Genomic DNA, 26,801 nt, shown 5'->3' with positions numbered 1-26,801 from the left:
ATGCAGCCACCACTATGCTTGAAAATATGGAGAATGGTACTTAGTAATGTGTTGTATTGGATTTGTCCCAAACATAACACTTTGTATTCAGGACAAAAAGTGAATTGCTCTGCCAGGTTTCTTGCAGTTTTACTTTAGTGCCTTGTTGCAAACAGGATGCATGTTTTGGAATATTTGTATTCTGTACAGGCTTCCATCTTTTCTCTTTGTCAATAGGTTAGTATTGTAGAGTAACTACAATGTTGTTGATCCATCTTCAGTTTTCTCCTATCACAGCCATTAAACTCTTTAACTCTTGTAAAGTCACTATTGGCCTCATGGTGAAATCCCTGAGCGGTTTCCTTCCTCTCCTCCAACTGAGTTAGGAAGGACACCTGTATCTTCATAGTGACTGGGTGTATTTACACACCATCCAAAGTGTAATTAATAACTTCACTATGCTGAAATAGATAGCCACGGTCTGCTTTTCTTTTACCCATCTACCAATATGTACAAAGGCGGAGGTAGCGGTCCTGCTGCTGGGTTGTTGCCCTCCTACGGCCTCCTCCACGTCTCCTGATGTACTGGCCTGTCTCCTGGTAGCGCCTCCATGCTCTGGACACTACGCTGACAGACACAGCAAACCTTCTTGCCACAGCTCGCATTGATGTGCCATCCTGGATGAGCTGCACTACCTGAGCCACTTGTGTGGGTTGTAGACTCCGTCTCATGCTACCACTAGAGTGAAAGCACCGCCAGCATTCAAAAGTGACCAAAACATCAGCCAGGAAGTATAGGAACTGAGAAGTGGTCTGTGGTCACCACCTGCAGAACCACTCCTTTATTGGGGGTGTCTTGCTAATTGCCTATAATTTCCAGCTGTTGTCTATTCCATTTGCACAACAGCATGTGAAATTTATTGTCAATCAGTGTTGCTTCCTAAGTGGACAGTTTGATTTCACAGAAGTGTGATTGACTTGGAGTTACATTGTGTTGTTTAAGTGTTCCCTTTATTTTTTTGAGCAGTGTATGTTTGAGATTCACTCCTCGACTAAGGGAATTTACAGATAATTGTATGTGTTGGGGTACAGAGTTGAGGTAGTCATTCAGAAATCACGTTAAACACTATTATTGCACACAGAGTGAGTCCAAGTGACTATTATTGCACACAGAGTGAGTCCATGCAACATATTATGTGACTTGTTAAGCACATTTTTAGACCTGAAATTATTTAGGCTTGCCAAAACAAAGGGCTTATTGACTCAAGACATTTCAGCTTTTCATTTAAAAAAAAAAGGCCACTATCGGCATATCTATTTATTATGTCCGTCGAAATGTTACCTATTAAAATCAGATCCAACAATAATATCAAAGGGCTAGAAATCCAGGGTTTAAAAACAAAGGAGTCATTGTACGCTAATGATTAATGTTTTCTTTTAAATAGAGGATCTAGATAATTTTTTGGACCTCTCTGGATTACAACCAAATTATGATTAGTGTACTATATTACGTATTGGATCACAATTTTTATTATATTTTACATTACCGTGTAGTTTACCAATAAAATGGTCTGACGGTGAAGTGGACATACACGGTATTCATATCCCGAAAGAAAGAAATGATCTCACTACAATACATTTTAATAGAAAGTTAGCAAAACTAGACAAGATCTTGCCACCATGGAAAGGAAAATACCTGTCTATTTGTGGAAAAATCACCCGTATTAACGTTGTAGTCTTATCCCAGTTTACCTATTTGCTTATGGCCCTGCCTACAACTAACAACTTGTTTTTTAAATTATATGAGCAAAAGATATTCCATTTTATTTGGAACATCAAGACCTCTCACTAAAGCCTTCAGTCATACAGAAACTATACTTAAATCCAAACTAGTTCTCTAGCAGATTAGCAAAAATGGCTCACCCCTTGTTCAAGAATGTCCTTTTCCCCTTTAATCAGATACCAACCTCTCACTTTCGGTTATTTGAAAATTAAATGATCTCCAAAATATCACTATTTTTTAAATAAACCATATAAAGTTGGTTGCAATTTCAGTTTAATCCACCAGAAAAGACAGAAAAAATATTACAACAAATATTATGGTTAAACTCATATATACTAATTGATAAAAAAAACATTTGAATTATTATAGATTTCTTTTATTTCACACACTCAGCAAACAAAGAAGAGTCCTCTCATGGTCAACTGCATTTATGTGTAAATATTTGTATGAACATAACAAGATTCAACAAATGAGATATAAACTGAACAAGTTCCACAGACATGTTACTAACAAAAGTAAAAGTCAGTATCTGGTGTGGCCACCAGCTGCATTAAGTACTGCAGTGCATCTCCTCCTCATGGACTGCACCAGATTTTCCAGTTCTTGCTGTGAGATGTTACCCCACTCTTCCACCAAGGCACCTGCAAGTTCCCGGAGATTTCTGGGGGGAATGGCCCTAGCCCTCACCCTCCGATCCAGCAGGTCCCAGATGTGCTCAATGGGATTGAGACCCGGGCTCTTCGCTGGCAATGGCAGAACACTGACATTCCTGTCTTGCAGGAAATCACGCACAGAATGAGCAGTATGGCTGGTGGCATTGTCATGCTGGAGGGTCATGTCAGGATGAGCCTGCAGGAAGGGTACCACATGAGGAAGGAGGATGTCTTCCCTGTAATGCACAGCGTTGAGATTGCCTACAATGACAACAAGCTCAGTCCGATGATGTTGTGACACACCGCCCCAGACCATGACGGACCCTCCACCTCCAAATCAATCCCGCTCCAGAGTACAGGGCTCAGTGTAACTGTAAAGGCAGTCATTGTTGTTCTCCCCCTTAGACGAGGAGGAGCATGGATAGGACCAAGATGCGGATTGAGGGAAATAAGCCATCTTTTAATGAAAACAGCAAACAAGACACTACAAAACTACAAAACAACAAACGTGACTAACCTTCAACCGTCCATGTGTGGACACAGGAACAAACACCCACAAAACCCCAGTGAAACCCTGGCTGCCTTAGTATGACTCTCAATTAGAGACAAACGATACACACCTGTCTCTAATTGAGAATCATACCAGGCCGAACACAAAACCCAACCTAGAAATACAAAACATAGACTGCCCACCCAAAACACACGCCCTGACCATAAACACATACAAAAACAACATAAAACAGGTCAGGACCGTTACAGAACCCCCCCCTCAAGGTGCGAACGCCGGGCGCACCAGCACAAAGTCCAGGGGAGGGTCTGGGTGGGCAGTTGACCACGGTGGTGGCTCAGGCTCTGGACGCTGTCCCCACACCACCATAGTCACTCCCCGTTTCTGTCTTCCCCTCCCAATGACCACCCTAAAACTAACATCCCCTAAATGAGCGGCCAGCACCGGGAGAAGGGGCAGCACCGGGACAAGGGGCAGCACCGGGACAAGGGGCAGCACCGGGACAAGGGGCAGCACCGGGACAAGGGGCAGCACCGGGACAAGGGGCAGCACCGGGACAAGGGGCAGCACCGGGATAAGGGGCAGCACCGGGATAAGGGGCAGCACCGGGATAAGGGGCGGCAGGTCCTGGCTGAGGGACTCCGGCAGGTCCTGGCTGGACGGCTCTGGCAGGTCCTGGCTGGACGGCTCTGGCAGGTCATAGCAGGACGGCTCTGGCAGGTCATGGCAGGACGGCTCTGGCAGGTCATGGCAGGACGGCTCTGGCAGGTCATGGCAGGACGGCTCTGGCAGGTCATGGCAGGACGGCTCTGGCTGGTCATGGCAGGACGGCTCTGGCTGGTCATGGCAGGACGGCTCTGGCTGGTCATGGCAGGACGGCTCTGGCTGGTCATGGCAGGACGGCTCTGGCTGGTCATGGCAGGACGGCTCTGGCTGGTCATGGCAGGACGGCTCTGGCTGGTCATGGCAGGACGGCTCTGGCGCTAGGCAGACGGCAGACTCTGGCCGGCTGAGACGCACTATAGGCCTGGTGCGTGGTACCGGAACTGGAGGTACCGGGCTGAGGGCACGCACCTCAGGGCGAGTGCGGGGAACAGGAACTGGGCACACTGGACTCTCGTGGCGCACTCTAGGCCTGGTGCGTGGTACCGGAACTGGAGGTACCGGGCTGGAGACACGCACCATAGGGAGAGTGCGTGGAAGAGGAACAGGGCTCTGGAGATGCACTGGAAGCCTGGTGCGTGGTGTAGGCACTGGTGGTACTGAGCTGGGGTGGGAAGGTGGCGCCGGATATACCGGACCGTGAAGGAGGACACGTGCTCTTGAGCACCGAGCCTCCCCAACCCTACCAGGTTGAATGGTCCCCGTAGCCCTGCCAGTGCGGCGAGGTGGAATAGCCCGCACTGACCTATGCAGGCGAACCGGGGACACCACCTGTAAGGCTGGTGCCATGTACGCCGGCCCGAGGAGACGTACTGGAGACCAGATACGTTGGGCCGGCTTCATGGCACTCGGCTCGATGCCCAACCTAGCCCTCCCAGTGCGGCAAGGTGGAATAGCCCGCACTGGGCTAAGCACGCGTACTGGGGACACCGTGCGCTTTACCGCATAACACGGTGTCTGACCAGTACGACGCCCTCTTACTCCACGGCAAGCCCGGGGAGTTGGCTCAGGTATCCAACCCGGCTTCGCCACACTCCCCTTTAGCCCCCCCCCCAAGAAATTTTTGGGTGAGCCTCTCGGGCTTCCAGCCTCTCCTATGTGCTGCCTCCTCATACCAGCGCTCCTGGGCTGTGGCTGCCTTCCTCTCCTCCCGAGAGCGGCGATTCTCTCCAACCCTTCCCCAGGGTCCCTTTCCGTCCATGATCTCCCAAGACCATTCCTCCTGTGTCCAGTGCCTTAGTTCCTTTTCTCTCTCCTCAATCCGCTTGGTCCTGTTGTGGTGGGTGTTTCTGTAAAGGCAGTCATTGTTGTTCTCCCCCTTAGACGAGGAGGAGCATGGATAGGACCAAGATGCGGATTGAGGGAAATAAGCCATCTTTTAATGAAAACAGCAAACAAGACACTACAAAACTACAAAACAACAAACGTGACTAACCTTCAACCGTCCATGTGTGGACACAGGAACAAACACCCACAAAACCCCAGTGAAACCCTGGCTGCCTTAGTATGACTCTCAATTAGAGACAAACGATACACACCTGTCTCTAATTGAGAATCATACCAGGCCGAACACAAAACCCAACCTAGAAATACAAAACATAGACTGCCCACCCAAAACACACGCCCTGACCATAAACACATACAAAAACAACATAAAACAGGTCAGGACCGTTACAGTAACGCTCATTCCTTCGACAATAAACGCGAATCCGACCATCACCCCTGGTGAGACAAAACCGCGACTTGTCAGTGAAGAGCACTTTTTGCCAGTCCTGTCTGGTCCAGCGACGGTGGGTTTGTGCCCATAGGCAAGGTTGTTGCCGGTGATGTCTGGTGAGGACCTGCCTTACAACAGGCCTACAAGCCCTCAGTCCAGCCTCTCTCAGCTTATTGCGGACAGTCTGATGGATTGTGCGTTCCTGGTGCAACTCGGGAAGTTGTTGTTGCCATCCTGTACCTGTCCCGCAAGTGTGATGCTCGGATGTACCGATCCTGTGCAGGTGTTGTTACACGTGGTCTGCCACTGCGAGGATGATCAGCTGTCCGTCCTGTCTCCCTGTGTCACCAAAGTAAGGAACTTGTCTGTTGGCCCAGCATTAAAGACCAAAATTGGTTAAAGAAAATTGTGATAAATAAAAATGTATACCAGTTTCATTTATGCAGCCAAAAATTGACAGCTGTGCCATCCAGATTGCAAAATAGTTGGGAAGAGATTTTCGATGTACCAATTCTATGGCACATGCTTTATGAACTGATACACAAAATGATGCCGTGATTCAAAACAGAGTTTTTCAATTTCAATTATTATACAAAATTCTTGCAACCAATAGAATGTTATATACAGTGCCTTCGGAAAGTATTCAGACCCTTTGACTTTTTCGACATTTTGTCAAGTTACAACCTTGTTCAATTTTTTTTAAATCAATCTACACACAATACATTTACATAAGTATTCAGACCCTTTACTAAGTACTTTGTTGAAGCACCTTTGGCAGCGATTACAGCCTTGAGTCTTCTTGGGTATGACGCTACAAGCTTGCCACACCTGTATTTAGGGAGTTTATTCCATTCTTCTCTGCAGATCCTCTCAAGCTCTGTCAGGTTGGATGGGGAGCATTGCTGCACAACTATTTTCAGGTCTCTCCAAAGATGTTCGATCGGGTTCAGGTCAGGGCTCTGGCTCTGCTACTCAAGGACATTCAGAAACTTGTCCCGAAACCACTCCTGCGTTGTCTTGGCTTTGTGTTTAGGGTCGTTGTCCTGTTGGAAGATGAACATTTGCCCCAGTCTGAAGTCCTGAGCGCTATGAAGCAGGTTTTCATCAAGGATCTCTCTGTACTTTGCTCCGTTCATCTATGCCTTGATCCTGACTAGTCTCCCAGACCCTGCCGCTGAAAAACATCCCCACAGCATGATGCTGCCACCACCATGATTCACCATAGGGATGTTGCCTGGTTTTCTCCAGACGTGACGCTTGGCATTCAGTCCAAAGAGTTCAATCTTGGTTTCATCAGACCAGAGAATATTGTTGGTCTTAGAGTCTTTCGGTGCCTTTTGGCAAACTCCAAGAAGAATGTCATGTGCCTTTTACTGAGGAGTGGCTTCTGTCTGGCCACTCCACCATAAAGGCCTGATTGGTGGAGTGCTGCAGAGATGGTTGTCCTTCTGGAATGTTCTCCCATCTCCACAGAGGAACTCTAGATCAAAGTCAGAGTGACCATCGGGTTCTTGGCCCTTCTCCCCCGATTGTTCAGTTCGGCCAGGCGGTCAGCTCTAGGTAGAGTCTTGGTGGTTCCAAACTTATTCCATTTAAGAATGGAGGCCACTGTGTTCTTGCAGACCTTCAATGCTGCAGAAATTTTTTGGTACCCTTCCCCAGATCTGTGCCTCGACGCAATCCTGTCTCGGAGCTCTACGGACAATTCTTTCGACCTCATGGTTTTTGCTCTGACATGCACTGTCAACTGTGAGACCTTATATCGACAGGTGTGTACCTTTCCAAATCATGTCCAATCAATTGAATTTACCACAGGTGGACTCCAATGAAGTTGTAAAAACATCTCAAGGATGATCAATGGAAACAGGATTCACCTTGAGCTCAATTTTGAGTCTCATAGCAAAGGGTCTGAAAACTCATGTAAATATGTTTTCACTTTGTCATTATGGGGTATTGTGTGTAGAATGATGAAGAAAATGTTTTATTTAATACATTTTAGGAAAAGGATGTAAGGTAACAAAATGTGGAAAAAGGGAAGGGGTCTGAATACTTTCCGAATGCACTGTAGGTGGGAGGGGTTGAGGGGAGCTGAAGGGTGGGACTAAAAATAAACAAAAGGTAACTAATGTAAAATATAATGTGTCCGTAAAAATGTATATAGTATGTATAAGCTGGAAGTAGAAGCCTAAGCGTTGTTGTCCATTGATGTACTCTCATTAGGTGAGGGGTGGTATGGTTAGGGGAAAATAATAAAGGAAAATATATAAAAAAAAAAAAAATTATATATATTTAAAAAATAATATATGTATTTATCAAAAATAAAATAAAAATATATGGGGTATTGGATCATTCAGACAATAACATTGATAGAAGCCAAAATCTATTTGCAATATCCACGCTGATCCACCCCAAAAAATAAATAATAATAATAATTTGTAATAATTTCGAAAAACACAATTTCCCTTTGACATTATGGGCTATTGTGTGTGTGTAGGCCAGTTACAAAAAAAATCTCAATTTAATCAATTTAAAATTTAAGCTGTTACACAACAAAATGTGGAAAAAGTCAAGGGGTATGAATACCTTCTGAAGGCACTATATGTGCTTACAGTGAGGCCTCTTACATTGCAGAATTGAAGTATTTGAATCTTGCTTTCACTGCCGCAATTAAATGTTTTCCAATTCTATTTTGAGTAGAGGAAGAGTCGTGTACTCACTGTGCTACATGTTCAAAATGTTGTTCCCCCTCCGAATCTGTAGAGGAGGCACCTGTAAAACACATAAAAGAGAGTGTTGTAGAGCTCAACAGTACGGATGATCTTAGTATGATTGTCTATATTAATGTTTTCATTGAAAATGAAACATTTGAACCAGAAGAGATACAAATGAATTACATCAGCATTACATCTTTATGTGTCGATGCACTCTAGATGGGTCACTTGACTTGAAGGTCAAAACTCAATGGTCACCTTCGATGTAGATTTCTGCAGATGTCGAGTCTGTGCCATAGAAGTTGGAAGCAAAGCAAGAGTACCGCCCTGTGTCTTCCTCGAATGCCTCGGCAATGATCAGAGAGTGCAACTCGCCGTTGTTGATGATCTGAATGTCAGGGCAGTTCTCCAGCTCCTTCCCCTCACAAAACCACCTGGAAAGCCATAAAATGCATATGCTCCTTTTAGTGACATCATCACATTAGGGATTGAGCCCATTGAGCATAATCTGTCAAAAATAATCTAACTGTTTCAACTTTAAAATATAAATTGATGTTATATTTGAAAAAAAACTAACAACTTTTCTGCGTTAGCAACTCTCCGACAGTCATAACTCATTTATGTATGTGGTGAGTGTCTTGACCCAGTGTGTATGTCTGGCCAACTGCCAGTAAGTGTAGCCACAATCAGGTCTTGGGAAAAAGTTCTGGTGAGCTCTATTTCACTTTAAAACAAAAAGCCACCACACCACCCTACAATGCCAAATGAGCACTTAGTTACCACTTACTATACGGCAATATGGATTGATGTAAAATGTAAATGAGCAAAATTCTTAAGATGACAAATTGGCTACTGTTCCTGACTATGACTGTGACATTTCTACACCTGAACATGATTTAGGCTTTCCATAACAAAAGGGTTGACTACTTATTGACTCAAGACATTTCAGCTTTTAATTTGTAATTCATTTGTAAAAATGTCTAAAAACCTAATTCCACTTTGACATTATGGGGTATTGTGTGTAAGCCAGTGACACAATATAATCTATTTCAATATAATCTATTTAAATTCATGCTCTAACACAATTATTTTTTTTTAAGTCAAGGGGTGTGAATACTTTTTGAAGTACACCCCAAAAGATGCGATATAGAAAAGGTCTCGCTACTTTTACATTTTTTACTTCAATATTCCGTTAAAGATGTTCAAGAGTGAATTTACATGCGGTTGTCTTTCAGGCTAGGTGTAAAAACTGGCTACTAGTTCCAGTATGATATAAATGGAGTCCTCGACCTGCTAGAATGGAAACATCATAAAGACACTCGTTTGATCAGAGAGATTATTTAAATTCAAGTCCATGTACTATATTTAGTACAATATCAAAGTGTGCCAGTGCTGCAGAAAAAAATATCTGTTTGGTTTAATTAAATGTAAGAAATTCTACACAGGGCACATTGACATTTTAAGATTGTCATTAACTATCATACTTCCAGTGTTAAAGTTGGGATTTTGTAAAAAATTGTGAAAAACATTAAAATGACTTCAGCATATGTATATTGAAAAGCCTTTCAGAATGAAATTGTTTAAAAGCATATAGTATTGCTACAGTATTTGACCTGTACTAAGCCCAAATATGTCAAATATATGATGCAACTCATTATCTTTTGTGAACTACAGATGTTTCTGTATCGTCTGTTTCTGAGGAAGACACACCCATCTGTACTAAAGAACAGCCACAGGAGGCCACCTCACTGCCGTCTTGCCAGGAAGTCACTTCATCTGTATCTGTCAAGGTAACTACTACTGTCCTTCTTGTTACGTAGAGGACTACCACGGCCAAACCTGGACGACGCTGGGCCAATTGTGCGCCGCCTACCCCGGCCAAACCTGGATGACGCTGGGCCAATTGTGCGCCGCCTCCCAATCACGGCCGGTTGTGATTCAGCCTGGACTCGAACCAGGGTCTGTAGTGACGCCTCTAGCCCTGAGATGCAGTGCCTTAGACCGCTACTCGGGAGCCCCATGACTTGGAAAAGCACACACCTGTCTATATAAAGGTTCCACAGTTGACAGTGCATGTCAGAGCAAAAACCAAGACATGAGGTCGAAGGAATTGTCCGTAGAGCTCCGAGACAGGATTGTGTCGATGCACAGATCTGGGGAAGGGTAGCAAAACATTTCTGCAGCATTGAAGGTCCCCAAGAACACAGTGGCCTCCATTATTTTTAAATGGAAGAAGTTTGGAACCACCAAGACTCTTCCTAGAGCTGGCCGCCAGGCCAAACTGAGCAATCGGGGGAGAGGGTCCTTGGTCAGGGAGGTGACCAAGAATCCGATGACAAAGCTCCAGAGTTCCTTTGTTGAGATGGGAGATTTTTCCAGAAGGACAACCATCTCTTCAGCACTCCACCAATCAGGCCTTTATGGAAGATTGGTGAGACAGAAGCCACTCCTCATTAAAATGCACCTGACAGCCCACTTGGGGTTTGCCAAAAGCCACCTAAAGGACTCTCAGACCATGAGAAATAAGATTCTCTGGTCTGATGAAACCAAGATTGTACTCTTTGGCCTGAATGCCAAGCGCCACATCTGGAGGAAACCTGGCACCATCCCTATGGTGAAGCAGGGTGGTGGCAGCATCATGCTGTGATGATGTTTTTCAGCGGCATGGACTGGGAAACTAGTCAGGATCGAGGTAAAGAGGAACAGAGCAAAGTACAAAGAGATCCTGGTCCAGAGCCAACCACAGGAGTATTCAGGAGCCCGCTCTCAATGACTGTAGGCAACCTGCTGCTGCCGCTCTGCTAATCTTTAGATGGGGGAAGGAGAGGAGGTAGGGTGCACAAATGGGTAAGTGGGGGGACCTGCGTTGATAGGGTAACTGATTAAAAAAAACTGCATCATAAATAAATGTGGCTAGTCAATTGTGTGAGTCAGGGGCTGGGCCCAAGCCTATAGGGAGCCCAATAGGGGGAAAAAAAGAAAGAATAATTGTTTTATTTATTTATTTCATTTTTTATCCAACCACAGGAGCCCACTCTCAATGTTGAAAATACACCAGAGAGCATAAGGCACTGCATCTCAGTACTAGAGACATCACTACAGACCCAGTTCGATTCCACCCTGTATCACAACCGGCTGTGATTGGGAGTCCCATAGAGCGGCACACAATTTGCCCAGCGTCGTCCGGGTTAGGGTTTGGCAGGGGTAGGCCATCATTGTAAATTAGAATTTGTTCTTCATTGACTTGCTTCGTTAAATAAATAAAAAATAAAGGAAACACCGACATAGTTTCTTAAAAGGGTGTTTGGCCACTACAAGCTGCCAGAACAGCTTCAATGCACCTTGGCATAAATTCTACAAGTAGACCTAAATCATGCCAGGACAATACTTTGTAGAGCCACCTTTTGCAGTGATTACAGCTGCAAGTCTCATGGGGTATGTCTCTATAAGCTTGACACATCTAGTCACTGGGATTTTTGCCCATTCTTCAAGGCAAAACTGCTCCAGCTCCTTCAAGTTGGATGGGTTCTTCTGGTGTACAGCAATCTTAGTCATACCACATATTCTCAATTGGATTGAGGTCTGGGCTTTGACTAGGCCATTCCAAGACATTGAAATGTTTCCCCTTAAACCATTCAAGTGTTGCTTTAGCAGTATGCTTAGGGTCATTGTCCTGCTGGAAGGTGAACCTCCATCCCAGTCTCAAATCTCTGGAAGACTGAAACAGGTTTCCCTCAAGAATTTCCCTGTGTTTAGCGGCATCCATCATTCCTTCAATTTTGACCAGTTTCCCAGTCCCTGCCAATGAAAAACATCCCCACAGCATGATGCTGTCACCACCATTCTTCACTGTGGGGATGGTGTTCTAGGGGTGATGAAAGGTGTTGGGTTTACGCCAGACATAGCGTTTTCCTTGATGGCCAAAAAGCTAAATTTTAGTCTTATCTAACCAGAGAACCTTCTTCCATATGTTTTTCGGAGTCTCCCACATGCCTTTTGGTGAAGACCAAACGTGTTTGCTTATTTCTTTCTTTAAGCAATTGCTTTTTTCTGGCCACTCTTCCATAAAGCCCAGCTCTGTGGGGTGTTTGGCTTAAAGTGGTCTATGAGTTTTGGTGGGCGGCCCTCTCTTGGTAGGTTTGTTGTGGTGCCATGTTCTTTCAATTTTTTTATCATGGATTTAATGGTGCTCCGTGGGATGTTCAAAGTTTCTGATCTTTTTTTATAACCCAACCCTGATCTGTACTTCTCCACAGCTTTGTCCCTGACCTGTTTGGAGAGCTCCTTGGTCTTCATGGTGCTACTTGCTTGGTGGTGCCACTTGCTTAGTGGTGTTGCAGACTCTGGGGCCTTTCAGAACAGGTGTATATTTACTGAGATCATGTGACAGATCATGTGACACTTAGATTGCACACAGGTGGACTTTATTTAATAAATTATGGGACTTCTGAAAGTAATTGGTTGCACTAGATCTTATTTAGGGGCTTCATAAAAAGGGGGTGAATACATATGCACGCACCACTTTTCCATTTTTATTTTTTAGAATTTTTTGAAACAAGTTATTTTTTTCATTTCACTTCACCAATTTGGACTATTTTGTGTTTGTCCATTACAAGAAATCCAAATAAAAATCCATTTAAATTACAGGTTGTAATGCAACAAAATAGGAAAAATGCCAAGGGGGATGAATACTTTTGCAAGGCAATGTATATCATATTATTTGTATCCCTCATTTACTCAAGTGTTTCTTTTATTTTAGCAGATACCAGTTGCCTACAGTTGGGAAGGCCGCAATTTGGGCAGCATGGGTGCCAAATATACAGCTTGTTGCTTTGTGGCCATAGAAGGGTTTTAGAACCTCTTACCCTGGCAATTTGACTATTAAACTCATGGGTACACTAGCAATGGCTGCCAGTCCTGACTTGAATCGGAACTGCCATCTATGGATTATATTTCTATGGTTGCTTGCAGCTGTCTGTTTGCCTTTTTCAAATTTCAAAATACAATCGAGGGAAAAACGTACAGTTTGAAAGAAAATACCTACTGCTGAAAAGAGAAGACCAATCTGTCTGTAGAACCAATAGACAAAAAATTCTCAACAACTCCCAATGTTTAGCAAACAGCAGCACTGTTTTTCAAAGTAGCTCCTCTTGAGACTCATCCCAAACCATCTCAATTGGGTTGAGGTCAGGTAGTTGTGGAAACCAGGTCATCTGATGCAGCACTCCATCACTCTCCTTGGTTAAATAGCCCTTACACAGCCAGGAGGTGTGTTTTGGGTCATTGTCCTGTTGAAAAACAAATGATAGTCCCCAATGATCACCCGACCTTAACCCAATTGAGATGGTTTGGGATGAGAAGGACCGCGGAGTGAAGGAAAAGCAGCCAACAAGTGCTCAGCATATGTGGGAACTCCTTCAAGACTGTTGGAAAAGCATTCCAGGTAAAACTGGTTGAGAGAATGTCAAGAGTGTGCAAAGTTGTCATCAAGGCAAAGGGTGGCTACTGTAATGGGAATTTGAATGTTTGTGCTTTTCTTTATAACTAATTGCTATGTTCTATTTATATGCTGTTCTAGAAACCAATTTCTGTGTTCATGCAAGTGGCTGACTGTACAAATCCTCACTATCAGTAGATGCAATTTGGCAGTACGCCCAGACCTTGTTTTGAGAACGAACGAAAGATATCTCAGTTTCAAGGTCTCAGCTTAGAGAGGAGAAGCCTTGTTATTGGTCTGTCACATGTAATGAAACAGTATTGGTCGGTCACATGAATGAAACAAAACTGTAATGATTCATTAATTATGCTAAATCATGCAAATATAACTTGTCTGTGTATAGCCGTATAAAAGACAACTACTGGGTCTTCCCAGGAGGAGCTCCTGATTGACATGTGTACTGTGGTGCATTGAGTTGGTTGGAACCTCTCCAGCGCGCTGACAAATAACAATGATTCATTTAAGATTGACTTCGAGTGTAATTTTTCCACAACACTACTTTGAAGAATATAAAATATATTTTGATTTGTTTAACACTTTTTTGGTTACTACATGATTCCTTGTGTGTTATTTCATAGTGCATGTCTTCACTATTATTCTACAATGTAGAAAATAGTACATATAAAGAAAAACCCTTGAATGAGTAGGTCTGTGCAAACTTTTGACTGGTACTGTATGTAGGGGACCTCACTGGAAAAGCGTGTCATTTCTAATGAGTAAGGTTCTAATTTGAAAGTATGAGCAGTAGAGAAGGCTTGTCCCTGCGTAGACTGCCTTGCTGCTGCACCTGTCAAGGCTATTTTCCCTCCCTAGCCCAGGGAGGAAAGACCCCCCCCCCATCAGAGAGTCCCAAAGTTAGGGGTACTATGACTGTGTCCCAACCGAATACACACAATACTAAACATAGACTGAGAATAGACACAATACTATTCCCTGACACACCAGAGCTACTAAACCATAGAAGGTGATACCGAGCACGCTTAATACTGAGAGAACATAACCACGACGTCAAGAACTAACGCAAGTTAACACACCAACTGACAGACAGCAAAGTTTATTTGCCACGTGCACAGGATACAACAGGTGTAAAACAGTACGGTGAAATTCTTTCCCAACACTGCAGTGATAATATTAATATAGATAAAATACAAAATAGAATAAAAAAACACATTATATAAGTTGAAGAAACATGAGAATGCAAGTATATTCAGGTCAGTGTGCCAGTACCCTATTTAATGTGCAGTGGTACTGGAGTGGTTGAAGGTTTATACATAAAAAGTGACTGGTAGTAGAATATACATATAAACAGGGCTGAAAAATGACAGGTAGCAGGAATATATAAATACTTATGGTAAAATACTAATGGTAATACATACAGTACCAGTCAAATGTTTGGACACACCTACTCATTTCAGGGTTTTTCCTTATTCTACATTGTAGAATAATATTGAAGACATCAAAACTATGAAATAACACATATGGAATCACGTAGTAACCAAAAAAGTGTTAAACAAACCAAAATATATATTTTAAATCTGAGATTCTTCAAAGTAGTAACCCTTTGCCATGATAAGAGCTTTGCACACTCTTGGCATTCTCTCAACCAGCTTCATGAGGTTGTCACCTGGAATGCATTTCAATGAACAGGTGTGCCTTATTCAAAGTTAATATGTGCAATTCCTTTCCTTCTTAATGCTTTTGAGCCAATCAGTTCTGTTGTGACAAGGTATTGTTGGTATACAGAAGATAATCCTATTTGGTAAAAGACCAAGTCAATATTATTGCATGAACAGCTCAAATAAGCAAAGAGAAACGACAGTCCATCCTTACTTTAAGACATGAAGGTCAATCAATACAGAACATTTCAAGAACTTTGAAAGTTTCTTCAAGTGCAGTCTCAAAACCCATCAAGCACTATGATGTAACATGAGGACTACACAGGAAAGGAAGACCCAAAGTTACCTCTGCTGCAGAGAATAAGTTCATTACAGTTACCATCCTCAGAAATTGCAGCCCAAATAAATGCTTCACAGAGTTCAAGTAACAGATACATCTCAACATCAAATTTTCAGAGGAGAATATATGAATTAGGCCTTCATGGTTAAATCGCTGCAAAGTAACCACTACTAAAGGACACCAATAAGAAGAGACTTGCTTGGGCCAAGAAACACAAGCAATGGACATTAGACCGGTGGAAATCTGTCCTTTGGTCTGATGAGTCCAAATGTGAATTTTTTGGTTCCAACCGTCGTGTCTTTGTAAAATGCAGAGTAGGTGAACGGATGATCTCTGCATGTGTGGTTCCCACCATGAAGCATGGAGTAGGAGGTGTGACGGTGTGGGGGTGCTTTGCTGGTGACACTGTGATTTATTTAGAATTCAAGGCACACTTAAACAGCATGGCTACCACAGCATTCAGCAGCGATACGCCATCCCACCTGGTTTGCGCTTAGTGGGACTATCATTTGCTTTTCAACAGGATAATGACCCAACACACCTTCAGGCTGTATACGGGATATTTGACCAAGAAGGAGAGTGATGAAGTGCTGCATCAGATGACCTGGCCCCCACGACTGTACTGGGACCGATCACCGACGCCTCATCATCGTCGGTGATCAGTCCCACCACCGTCGTGTTGTCAGCAAACTTGATGATGGTGTCGGAATTCTGCGTGACCACGCAGTCATGGGTGAACAGGAGTACAGGAGGGGACTAAGCACACACCCTTGAGGGGCCCCGGTGTTGATGGTCAGCGTGGACGATGTGTTGTTGCCTACCCTCACTACCTGGGGGCGGCCCTTCAGGAAGTCCAGGATCCAGTTGCAGAGGGAGGTGTTCAGTCCCAGGGCCCTGAGCTTGGTGAAGATCTGGAGGGGACTTTGTTGTTGAATGCTGCCCTGTAGTCAATGAACAGCATTCTTACATAAATATTCCTTTTGTCCAGGTGGGTGCGGGCAGTGTGGAGTGCAATAGAGATTGCGTTATCTGTGGATCTGTTGGGGTTGTAGACGAATTGGAGTGGATTCAGTGTGTCTGGGATGATGGTGTTGATGTGAGCCATGACCAGCATTTCAAAGCATTTCATGGCTATAGATGTGAGTGCTAAGGTACAATAGTAATTTAGGCAGGTTACGTTGGCACGGGGTTCTTGAGCGAGATCACACAGTTGTCCGGACAGCTGGTGCTCTCATTCATGGTTCAGTGATGCTTGCCTCGAAATGAGCATTGAAGGCATTTATCTTGTCTGTTTTCCCTTTGTAATCCATGCTAGTTTTCAAGCCCTGCCACATCTGTCGAGCTTCAGAGCCGGCATAGTAGGATTCGATCTTGGTCCTGTATTGACGCTTTGCCTGTTTGATGGCTCATCTGAGTTTGTAGTGGAATTTCTTATAAGCATCCAGGTTAGTGTCACGCTCCTTGAATAATAACAGATGTGAGTGCTACAGGGCGGTAGTCATTGTGGCAGATAGCCTTAGAATTCTTCTGAACAGGAATGATGGTGGTCAGCTTGAGATGTGGGGATTACAGACTGAGACAAGGAGAGGTTGAAAATTACTTTGAAGATGCCTGCCAGTGGGTCTGCGCATGCTCTGAGAACGCGACCTGGAATACGGTCCGGCACTGTGGCCTTGCGAGTGTTGACCAGATTAAAAGCCTTACTCAAGTCGGAGAGCAAGATCACCCAGTCCTCTGGGACAAGGAGGGGGCCTCATGCATGGCTCAGTGTTGTTTTGTCGAAGCATGCATAAAATGCATTGAATTCGTCAGGTAGAGGAAGCATCGTTGGGCAGATCACGGCTAGGTCTTCCTTTGTAATCCGAAATGGACTGTAGCCCCTGCCACATGCTTCGATTGTCGGAGTCAGTGTAATAGGATTCCACCTTGTTTCTATATTGTCCTTTTGCCTGTATGGTGGGTCTGCAGAGGTCGTAGCAGGACTTCTTGTATGCGTTTGTGTTAGACACTTCTTTACATGTCTGTTCTCAGCAGACACTTATGTATCGTGGTTTACTTTCAGAAGCAAGAATAAAGGTTTATTTGTGTGCTGAAAAAACTATTTTAATTTCTTCATCTCAATACAAGGTGTTTCAATGCATTCTATTTGAACAATGCATTGTATTTGAACATCAAGTGTGACACTGTATATAATAGCTGTGTGCCACAGACTTTACAGGCTGTCTTCTACTTGTGGTGTAGTTCAATCTAATCTCAATTACTGCACACTGAGACGTCTCAGAATCAGGTTTCATTGTATTAACAAGATTAAAACTCTTCAAAGAACTGAGTCTGTGCGTCCATCAAGAATCCTCATCCTTGCAGCCATGATGCCGAATGCATTCTCTGACTCTCCGTCAACGAGAGTGGTGGTAGTTCCAGGTACGCCCAGGTTTATTGAGATGGACAGGTAATAAGAGATTACATATACAGTGGGGAGAACAAGTATTTGATACATTGCCGATTTTGCAGGTTTTCCTACTTACAAAGCATGTAGAGGTCTGTAATTTTTATCATAGGTACACTTCAACTATGAGAGACGGAATCTAAAACAAAAATCCAGAAAATCACATTGTATGATTTTTAAGTAATTAATTTGCATTTTATTGCATGACATAAGTATTTGATACATCAGAAAAGCAGAACTTAATATTTGGTACAGAAACCTTTGTTTGCAATTACAGAGATCATACGTTTCCTGTAGTTCTTGACTAGGTTTGCACACACTGCAGCAGAGATTTTGGCCCACTCCTCCCTACAGATCTTCTCCAGATCCTTCAGGTTTCGGGGCTGTCGCTGGGCAATACGGACTTTCAGCTCCCTCCAAAGATTTTCTATTGGGTTCAGGTCTGGAGACTGGCTAGGCCACTCCAGGACCTTGAGATGCTTCTTACGGAGCCACTCCTTAGTTGCCATGGCTGTGTGCTTCGTGTCGTTGTCATGCTGGAAGACCCAGCCACGACCCATCTTCAATGCTCTTACTGAGGGAAGGAGGTTGATGGCCAAGATCTCGCGATACATGGCCCCATCCATCCTCCCCTCAATACGGTGCAGTCGTCCTGTCCCCTTTGCAGAAAAGCATCCCCAAAGAATGATGTTTCCACCTCCATGCTTCACGGTTGGGATGGTGTTCTTGGGGTTGTACTCATACTTCTTCTTCCTCCAAACACGGCGAGTGGAGTTTAGACCAAAAAGCTCTATTTTTGTCTCATCAGACCACATGACCTTCTCCCATTCCTCCTCTGGATCATCCAGATGGTCATTGGCAAACTTCAGACGGGCCTGGACATGCACTGGCTTAAGCAGGGGGACCTTGCGTGCGCTGCAGGATTTTAATCCATGACGGCGTAGTGTGTTACTAATGGTTTTCTTTGAGACTGTGGTCCCAGCTCTCTTCAGGTCATTGACCAGGTCCTGCCGTGTAGTTCTGGGCTGATCCCTCACATTCCTCATGATCATTGATGCCCCACGAGGTGAAATCTTGCATGGAGCCCCAGACCGAGGGTGATTGACCGTCATCTTGAACTTCTTCCATTTTCTAATAATTGCGCCAACAGTTGTTTCCTTCTCACCAAGCTGCTTGCCTATTGTCCTGTAGCCCATCCCAGCCTTGTGCAGGTCTACAATTTTATCCCTGATGTCCTTACACAGCTCTCTGGTCTTGGCCATTGTGGAGAGGTTGGAATCTGTTTGATTGAGTGTGTGGACAGGTGTCTTTTATACAGGTAACGAGTTCAAACAGGTGCAGTTAATACAGGTAATGAGTGGAGAACAGGAGGGCTTCTTAAAGAAAAACTAACAGGTCTGTGAGAGCCGGAATTCTTACTGGTTGGTAGGTGATCAAATACTTATGTCATGCAATAAAATGCAAATTAATTATTTAAAAATCATACAATGTGATTTTCTGGATTTTTGTTTTAGATTCCGTCTCTCACAGTTGAAGTGTACCTATGATAAAAATTACAGACCTCTACATGCTTTGTAAGTAGGAAAACCTGCAAAATCGGCAGTGTATCAAATACTTGTTCTCCCCACTGTATATATGTCAGATATATATACCGTATTTGGTAACCAAAAACATAACATTTTCCAAGAACCAAATTCCAAAAGCCTTGATAAAATGGCACTTCTCATATAGAGGAGCATACATGTATGCAGTAACAAGGGAAATTAGAAACCGAAAAAGTGAAATTGATTGCAACATTATATTATCAACATACCTGGAAAGCTGCATCTCCCAGGAAAACACGTCATCCTTGTTTGGGTGTGTAGTCACTTCCTTGTTCGGCTGTAGATGGCTATTACCAGCACATCGCCCTCTACTGTCCCGGGGTAATATTTCCACTTTCTCACATTTTTTTAAGCAAACTTATTTTTAGGGAGCATGCGAGCACACGTTGGGTTTGCAGCCGCTCTAATCTTCACCCTTTAACCTAACTCCTAAACGTAACTCTAACCCCTAACCCCTAGCCTATCTAACGTTATCCACCTAGATAGAATTCATAACATATCATACGTTTTGCAAATTCGTAACATATTGTACGTTTTTCCAATTCGTAAAATATCATACCTTTTGCCAATTCTTAACATATCATACCTTTTGCCAATTCGTAACATATAATACAAATTGTAATTCGTAACATATCATACGAAATGGGTGATGGACATCCACATATTAGTACATACTGTACCATACAAAACGTAACAAAGTACTAAATGGAGTGTCTCTGAATAATACGAAATGTTCTGAGACCAGGTTACCTTGATAGGAGCGTGTCAATAGGTTAGCATTGTCCAGTGAGACCTTCAGCCAGCCCACACCTTTTCCTGACCTCTCGGGTGAACTCCTGTGTTTGTATATCAATTCAAGCAGGAATGTAGTTCATCGTTTAAACCCTGACAACTGTTCAAACTACTATACCACATTCCACCACGGTGATTCCGTGAGAAGTTCAACCTGAGCATGCCTAAGTAAAAAAGGGAGTAAATTCCAAATGAAACCACACTGTGTACTACTCCCTTCACAGAACAGCACAAACTGGCTTTAACCAGAATAGAAAGAGGAGTGGGAGGCCCCGGTGCACAACTGAGCAAGAGGACAAGTACATTAGAGTGTCTAGTTTGAGAAACAGATGCCTCACAAGTCCTCAACTGGCAGCTTCATTAAATAGTAACCGCAAAACACCAGTCTCAAAGTCAACAATGAAGAGGCGACTCCGGCATGCTGGCCATCTAGGCAGAGTTCCTCTGTCCAGTGTCTGTGTTCTTTTGCCCATCTTAATCTTTTCTTTTTATTGGCTAGTCTAAGATATGGCATTTTCTTTGCAACCCTGCCTAGAAGGCCAGCATCCCGGAGTCGCCTCTTCACTGTTGACGTTGAGACTGGTGTTTTGCGGGTACTATTTAATGAAGCTGCCAGTTGAGGACTAGACACTCTAATGTACTAGTCCTCTAGCTCAGTTGTGCACCGGGGCCTCCCACTCCTCTTTCTATTCTGGTTAGAGACAGTTTGCACTGTTCTGTGAAGGGAGTAGTACACAGCGTTGTACGAGATCTTCAGTTTCTTGGCAATTTCTCGCATGGAATAGCCTTGATTTCTCAGAACAAGAATAGACTGACAAGTTTCAGAAGAAAGGTCTTTGTTTCTGGCCATTTTGAGCCTGTAATCGAACCCACAAATACTGATGCTCCAGATACTCAACTAGTCTAAAGAAGGCCAGTTTTATTGCTTCTTTAATCAGAACAACAGTTTTCAGCTGTGCTAACATAATTGCAAAAGGGTTTTCTAACGATCAATCAGCCTTTTAAAATTATAAACTTGGATTAGCTAACACAACGTGCCATTGGAACACAAGAGTGACGGTTGCTGATAATGGGCCTCTGCACGCCTATGCAGACATTCCATAAAACAATCTGCCGTTTCCAGCTACAATAGTCATTTACAACATTAACAATGTCTACACTGCATTTCTGATCAATTTGATGTTATTTTAATGGACAAAAGATGTGCTTTTCTTTCAAAAACAAGGACATTTCTAAGTGACCCCAAACTTTTGAACTGTAGTGCATATATAAGATAAGAACTGTTTTACCAGTCAGGGTGTGGTGACTGGCCTTGTATACTATCAAGGCTACATTTGAACATTTTAGTCATTCAGCAGATGCTCTTATCAGACCCACTAGGGTTAAGTGCCTTGCACAAGGGCACAGACCGATTTTTCACCTAGTCGGCTCATGGATTCAAACCAGCAACCTTTTGGTTACTGGCACAACGCTCACAACCACTCGGCTACCTGCCGTCAGGCTACCTGTAATTATGTAATCCTAATGTACTATGCCTTCTGTTGACCTTTTAAGAACATTCCAAATGACAACAAATGTGTCATGATAGATTTTGATCAAGAAACGTTTAAGATTTGAATGTCTATTTCAGACTCTGTAACATCCATAACGGAGGGTGTAAGATCCAGTAACAGTCGTTTTTTCCTCTGTAAAGTAATAATGGAAATAACAATATTTTCCAAATTTTTGTTCCTGTGTTCAGCCAAACCTTTCCTTCAACATGGCTATATCCATGTTTTGACCTAAGACTTACAAATTCAGACTCCTGTTTATATGCTCAGTCTCCCCAAAAAGCTTGCCCATTTCATGTTAAATCCATGATGCTTCGTATTTGCTTCATTTCTACAACATGCCAATACTCAGAAGTCTGTTTTTTGGGGAAATGTACTCCCACCAAAGAGTTCCATAGACACGCACATTTATATTTTGTTTGCACATTCTGTGAGACATTAAAGTTGTGATTTTGCATGCAAATGTAATGTCCATAATACAGGAATCGCTCTTCTGTTATTTCTTGGCAAATAGGCCACAATCTGTGTTCAGATATTTAAGAACATTGTTATGTGCTGATAAAACCCATTGGCATTTAGAGTGCTGCGTACACATACTGGAACATACTGGAACATAGTGGAACACAAACACTGCTATGATCTAATGTTCCAGACATAAAACAAAATACACAAACAGGGGCACCTATAAACAGGGGGTCCGGAGGAGTTGGAGAAATTGGCATTTTTAAATGAGTGTATACTGTAAATACTAGCTCAGTATCAGAGATGTACTGATCCACAGTTGTCAAATTCAACCATTTCATTGAAATTGTGATTCAACCAGTTGTGTGCCCAGTGGGGAGGCATATTTGAATATTTGCATTCAAATTCAAGCCCAAACAAGCAAATATGATTGTTTGCTTGTCAGTTTACAATTGACAAAATACCTATAAGAAGTGCTTTTCTTATTGTCCTTCTTTTCTTTGAAACAAAATACATACATACTTTTCAAAATGTGTTGAATAAGTACTCCAGCAAAAATACTGGAGTGTTCCTATCTGACAATGTCAACAACATTCTGAATATCAAACTTGGGCCACTTTACATCATATTGCTCACTCACCCTCGATTCCTGTACTTCTTTCATATGTCCATTTAGATTATGTCTTCAACAGTAAAATAACCCATTTGTACTCAGATCCTGCTATGTGGTGAGTAATCGCCTGTTTTAAGGCTCATATGTGCTTGCTGACCACACTGACTCCCCGGCTGCCTTCTCATGGTATTACATTTCAATGAGGCAAATTTAGAATCGTTTCAGAGAGACTGCAAGATCAGATCCACCTCCCGGGGAAAGCATGGGGCATTCAAATCAGCTAGCTAGTAAATCACAATAAAACGTGTGTACTACCACCTTGTGTACAACCTTGTGTACTACTACCAAAGTACTACCCGAGTTTACAGTACATTTTCATTATTATTCGTTTTTTTACTAATCTATATTTTCCCATTTAACCTGAAAGTAGTCTATGGGGCTAGGATAACGTTTCATCAACTGTTCAGATTTGTTACAAAAGCCACTGCTAACTTAAGCTAACTTTAGCCACTGTAACTCACATTGTTCTCCAGATATAATTGGCTAAAGTTAGCTAAAGTTAGAAATGGCTATTTTAACAAATTTGAACTGTGGATGGCAGTTTCTCCTGGCCCTATAGACGACTTTGAGAGTATGTTGAAAAATAGAGATAAATGTAAAAAAATAAAAAATAATTGTGACGATGAGTTTGAACGTTTGGTTTCGCCTTACCGGACTTCGGGCGTAGGGAGTCCTCGAACAATGCAGTCCAGCTGGACCTTGCTGCCCTCCGACACCTCCCTGCTTTTCAGTTTCTGGATGAAGTGAGGGGGCTCACAGATGGGGTCGGCTGTGTACACTCCAGGGGTGATCTCCACCAAGGCAGGCTCCACCAGGGCAGGGCTCTCAGCCTCATCCACTTCATCCGCCTCCAGCACCTCAGAGTCATCATACTGCTCCTCAGTAGTCCTGCAGTCCAGCATGGGGAAGTCAGCGTGCCCATACCCCGGTCCCATGTCCAAACCTTGGACCTCTGGCGGCTGAATGCAGAAGGGATTAGCAGGCCTCTCCATCTCCATCTCGAAGTCTTGGAGAAGAATGGGCCGTTCCCTGTCGTCTGCGTTCAGGGAGTAAATGCTCCCATCGTCTTGGCCCTTGTTGGCTCTGCTCCTATGAGCTTTGCACGATCGGGGACGTATCCTTTTGGAGCTGTTTGCCTTGAACAGAGAGGAGAGCTCCTCGATGAAGTCCGCTGCCTTGTTGAGGAACTCCTTCTTGGACTGGTTCTCCAGGCCGAACGCCGGGGTGTTCCTCCCCCCAGTCCCTGGTCTCTTAATGTCCTCCCGGTTGTTCTTCATCGCAATATCTTGGATGATGGACGGTGGGAACGACTGTCTGTCTATCCTCATCGAGTTGTCCTGGATGGACGATTGGGACGGCTGATATATCTGTTCGTCTGTCCTTATAGCATTGTCCTGGAGGGAAGGAGGTGGGTATGGCCGTCTCTCTGGCAAGAATGTCGGGTGTGTTGGTAGGGGTTCTTTTAATTCCGGATCAGGCTGGGTGTCGGGAGTGTCGGATGCGGCGGAGGTGGCAGAGGGGGAGGCCTTGACATCTGACCTCTCTTCGCAGGCCTCGGGTCCGATAGCCTGACAGGCCAGGTTAACACTCTTATCCAGTTCTTCCTGACTCAGGAAGGCTGAGAGGTCTGGGAGCTGGTGTTGCGGCTCATCCAGCCCCGCAGAGTCCGCCATCTTGCCTTTGAGGGGCCCGTAGACCAGGTGCCGTGAGGAGGAGTCGGAACGACTCATCTCGCTGTGTCTCTGGTGTGCTCGTGCTTCGGCCAAGTAGTTCTCTCTCAAGAGCTGAGATAATGATGTAGGCTGGTCCACACTGTTCTCTTGCATTCTGTGGGGAAATAAAAGGGTTTAAACTGTTTATTTTAGTGTATCAGTGTATATTTTTATTCCCCCTGTGAAACAGTATAATTTCAATTAGTTCAGTCAATGCTTCTCCCATGAATTCAATATTTGACAGAAAGAATGAAATGTTGGTAAGATCACAGAATACTTTGGAAGTAATCTCAATAAGAATAACAATGTGTAGCCCACTTGTTGGTCATAAAACGTTCCTATTTTAGGATGCGCTTCTGCATTACTACCTTTCTCTTTCAATTGCAATGGAAATTCACAGCACCCCATGCACAAATGCCACCCCCACAAAAACTGTTGACATACAGTGTCATTCTTTGGAATCGGTTTGCTAGGCTTAACACTCGCGGGGTCATAATTCTTTCACAAAATCAGCAAGCAGCCACATGGCTTGTAGTTAGGGCACAGCTACAAACCTGACTATTCAGTGCAATTGGTCAATATGACTAATTGTTTCAATGACATACAAAATATCTTGTTTCATTATTCATTACCAAAAGAAAAACAAACACTAGACCCTAGTCTAGAGTAATCACACCCATTTGAATAATAATTCAACCCAGTGATAAACCACAATGCATTTGATACCTATTAAAATAGCATTTTCATTTCAAAACACCTTAAACCTCTTGTGGCCCCAGACAGAGAATAGTTTCATGCATGGACATTGGATCTCACCCAACTTGGATAAGCATAGCTACTTTCAGTGCGTTTAAGACATCATTTTCCTTCATGCCCAGCCTTTAAAAAGCTTTTTGACACTAGCTCCAAGTAGTTATTGAATCCAGAAACGGGATAGGGTACACAGATGCTACTGACACTCAAATCTGCGCAATTAAGAGAGGCAGCAATGCCCCTTCCAACAGACTTGCAGCCACAGCTGTTGTGTACATTAATCCTTTGCAAACAGCCTCCAAGCCCCCCCCCCCCCCCCCAAGTCATATCTAATTATAGTAAGGGCTCAGTTTACATGAACAAAATCAAGAAAAAAACTGTTATCCTCATCTTCTGTGCACTCAACAAGAATTTGATCACTTACCAAAAACTCTAATGACACAACCAAATCATTTTTTGAGTTTATGAGGGAGACACTGAACACTGAGAAAAAGCAACAATACCCACCCAGGTTCATGGTAGAATTATTCAAACGTAACAGTCACTTCAAAATCAATAATATAAGCCTTAAGCCCATGCTTGCCTAATGAAGTGGGTCTATGTGAAACTTGCTGAGAGTTTACTGTGATGATGTATGAACCCAAACGACAGTCAATAGGACACTATGAATGACAGGTAACAGGGGTTGGGTGTTTTACCTTCAAATAAACCCCAGCGGGCCCCGGCTGGAGCTTGTGGTAATCCTCGGAGCGCACCTTTGCTCAAAGAGAGGGGATTCTGGTCTTCCGGTGGTGGCCACCTGGGAAAATGTGAACACAAGCGGCAGCTGCCCCGGCCGGCTTCCCAATTACTTGAGCAGAGTTAACCTTGGAGTTTACTGGGAAATATGGAGGCGAGTAGCTAGGGCAACCTGTCACCAGTAAAAGTAATAACATTTGTGAGTGCACTAGTCGCAGGTTATTTTGGGGTGGCCCGGACCATGTGTCTGGGTGGCGTCTAAGCTCATTGGCCAGTGGAGGCGTTCTGGAAAGGGATCCCTCCTCCGGCAGCATACAGTAGTCTGTCAAAGCACAGCCACTCTACCGAATTAGAAGCTCCTTGTTGAGCCTCCGACACACTAATGTTAACCAGCAGATTACTGCCGTTTATTAACAAAGTGCTCTTGGTGAACTAGTTGAACGGGCATTATCATAGAGCCCCACCACTCTATATTTGATCTCATAAACATTGATATCTTGACTATGACTTCCTAATGATTATATACACTGAGTTGACAAAACATTCGAAACCCCTTTCTAATATTGAGTTGCACCCCCTTTTGCCCTCAGAACAGCATCAATTTG

At 43.6% G+C, this 26,801-nt stretch overlaps 1 protein-coding gene across 3 annotated transcripts in view; it reads right to left on the bottom strand.

Annotated features, from left to right (window-relative positions):
• mypn (myopalladin) overlaps positions 1-26,393 on the bottom strand; it is a 56,729-nt gene extending 30,336 nt beyond the window's left edge. For 2 of the 3 annotated variants that reach the window (XM_071379783.1, XM_071379784.1), the window contains exons 1-4: positions 26,157-26,392; positions 23,645-24,820; positions 8,272-8,447; positions 8,020-8,071 (exon numbers count right to left, since the gene is read on the bottom strand). In XM_071379783.1, the coding sequence (XP_071235884.1) occupies positions 8,020-8,071; positions 8,272-8,447; positions 23,645-24,819 (1,403 nt within the window). In that variant the 5' untranslated portion in view covers position 24,820; positions 26,157-26,392. Of the gene's footprint in view, positions 1-8,019; positions 8,072-8,271; positions 8,448-23,644; positions 24,821-26,156 lie in introns of all 3 variants that reach the window. The other variant, XM_071379785.1, reaches the window with a different exon arrangement.
• Between the last annotated feature and the right edge of the window lie 408 nt (positions 26,394-26,801).

The sequence above is a fragment of the Salvelinus alpinus genome, chromosome 32 (genome assembly GCF_045679555.1).
Source record: "Salvelinus alpinus chromosome 32, SLU_Salpinus.1, whole genome shotgun sequence".
Classification (NCBI taxonomy): Eukaryota; Metazoa; Chordata; class Actinopteri; order Salmoniformes; family Salmonidae; genus Salvelinus; species Salvelinus alpinus.
This window is presented reverse-complemented; position numbering and strand designations above follow the sequence as displayed.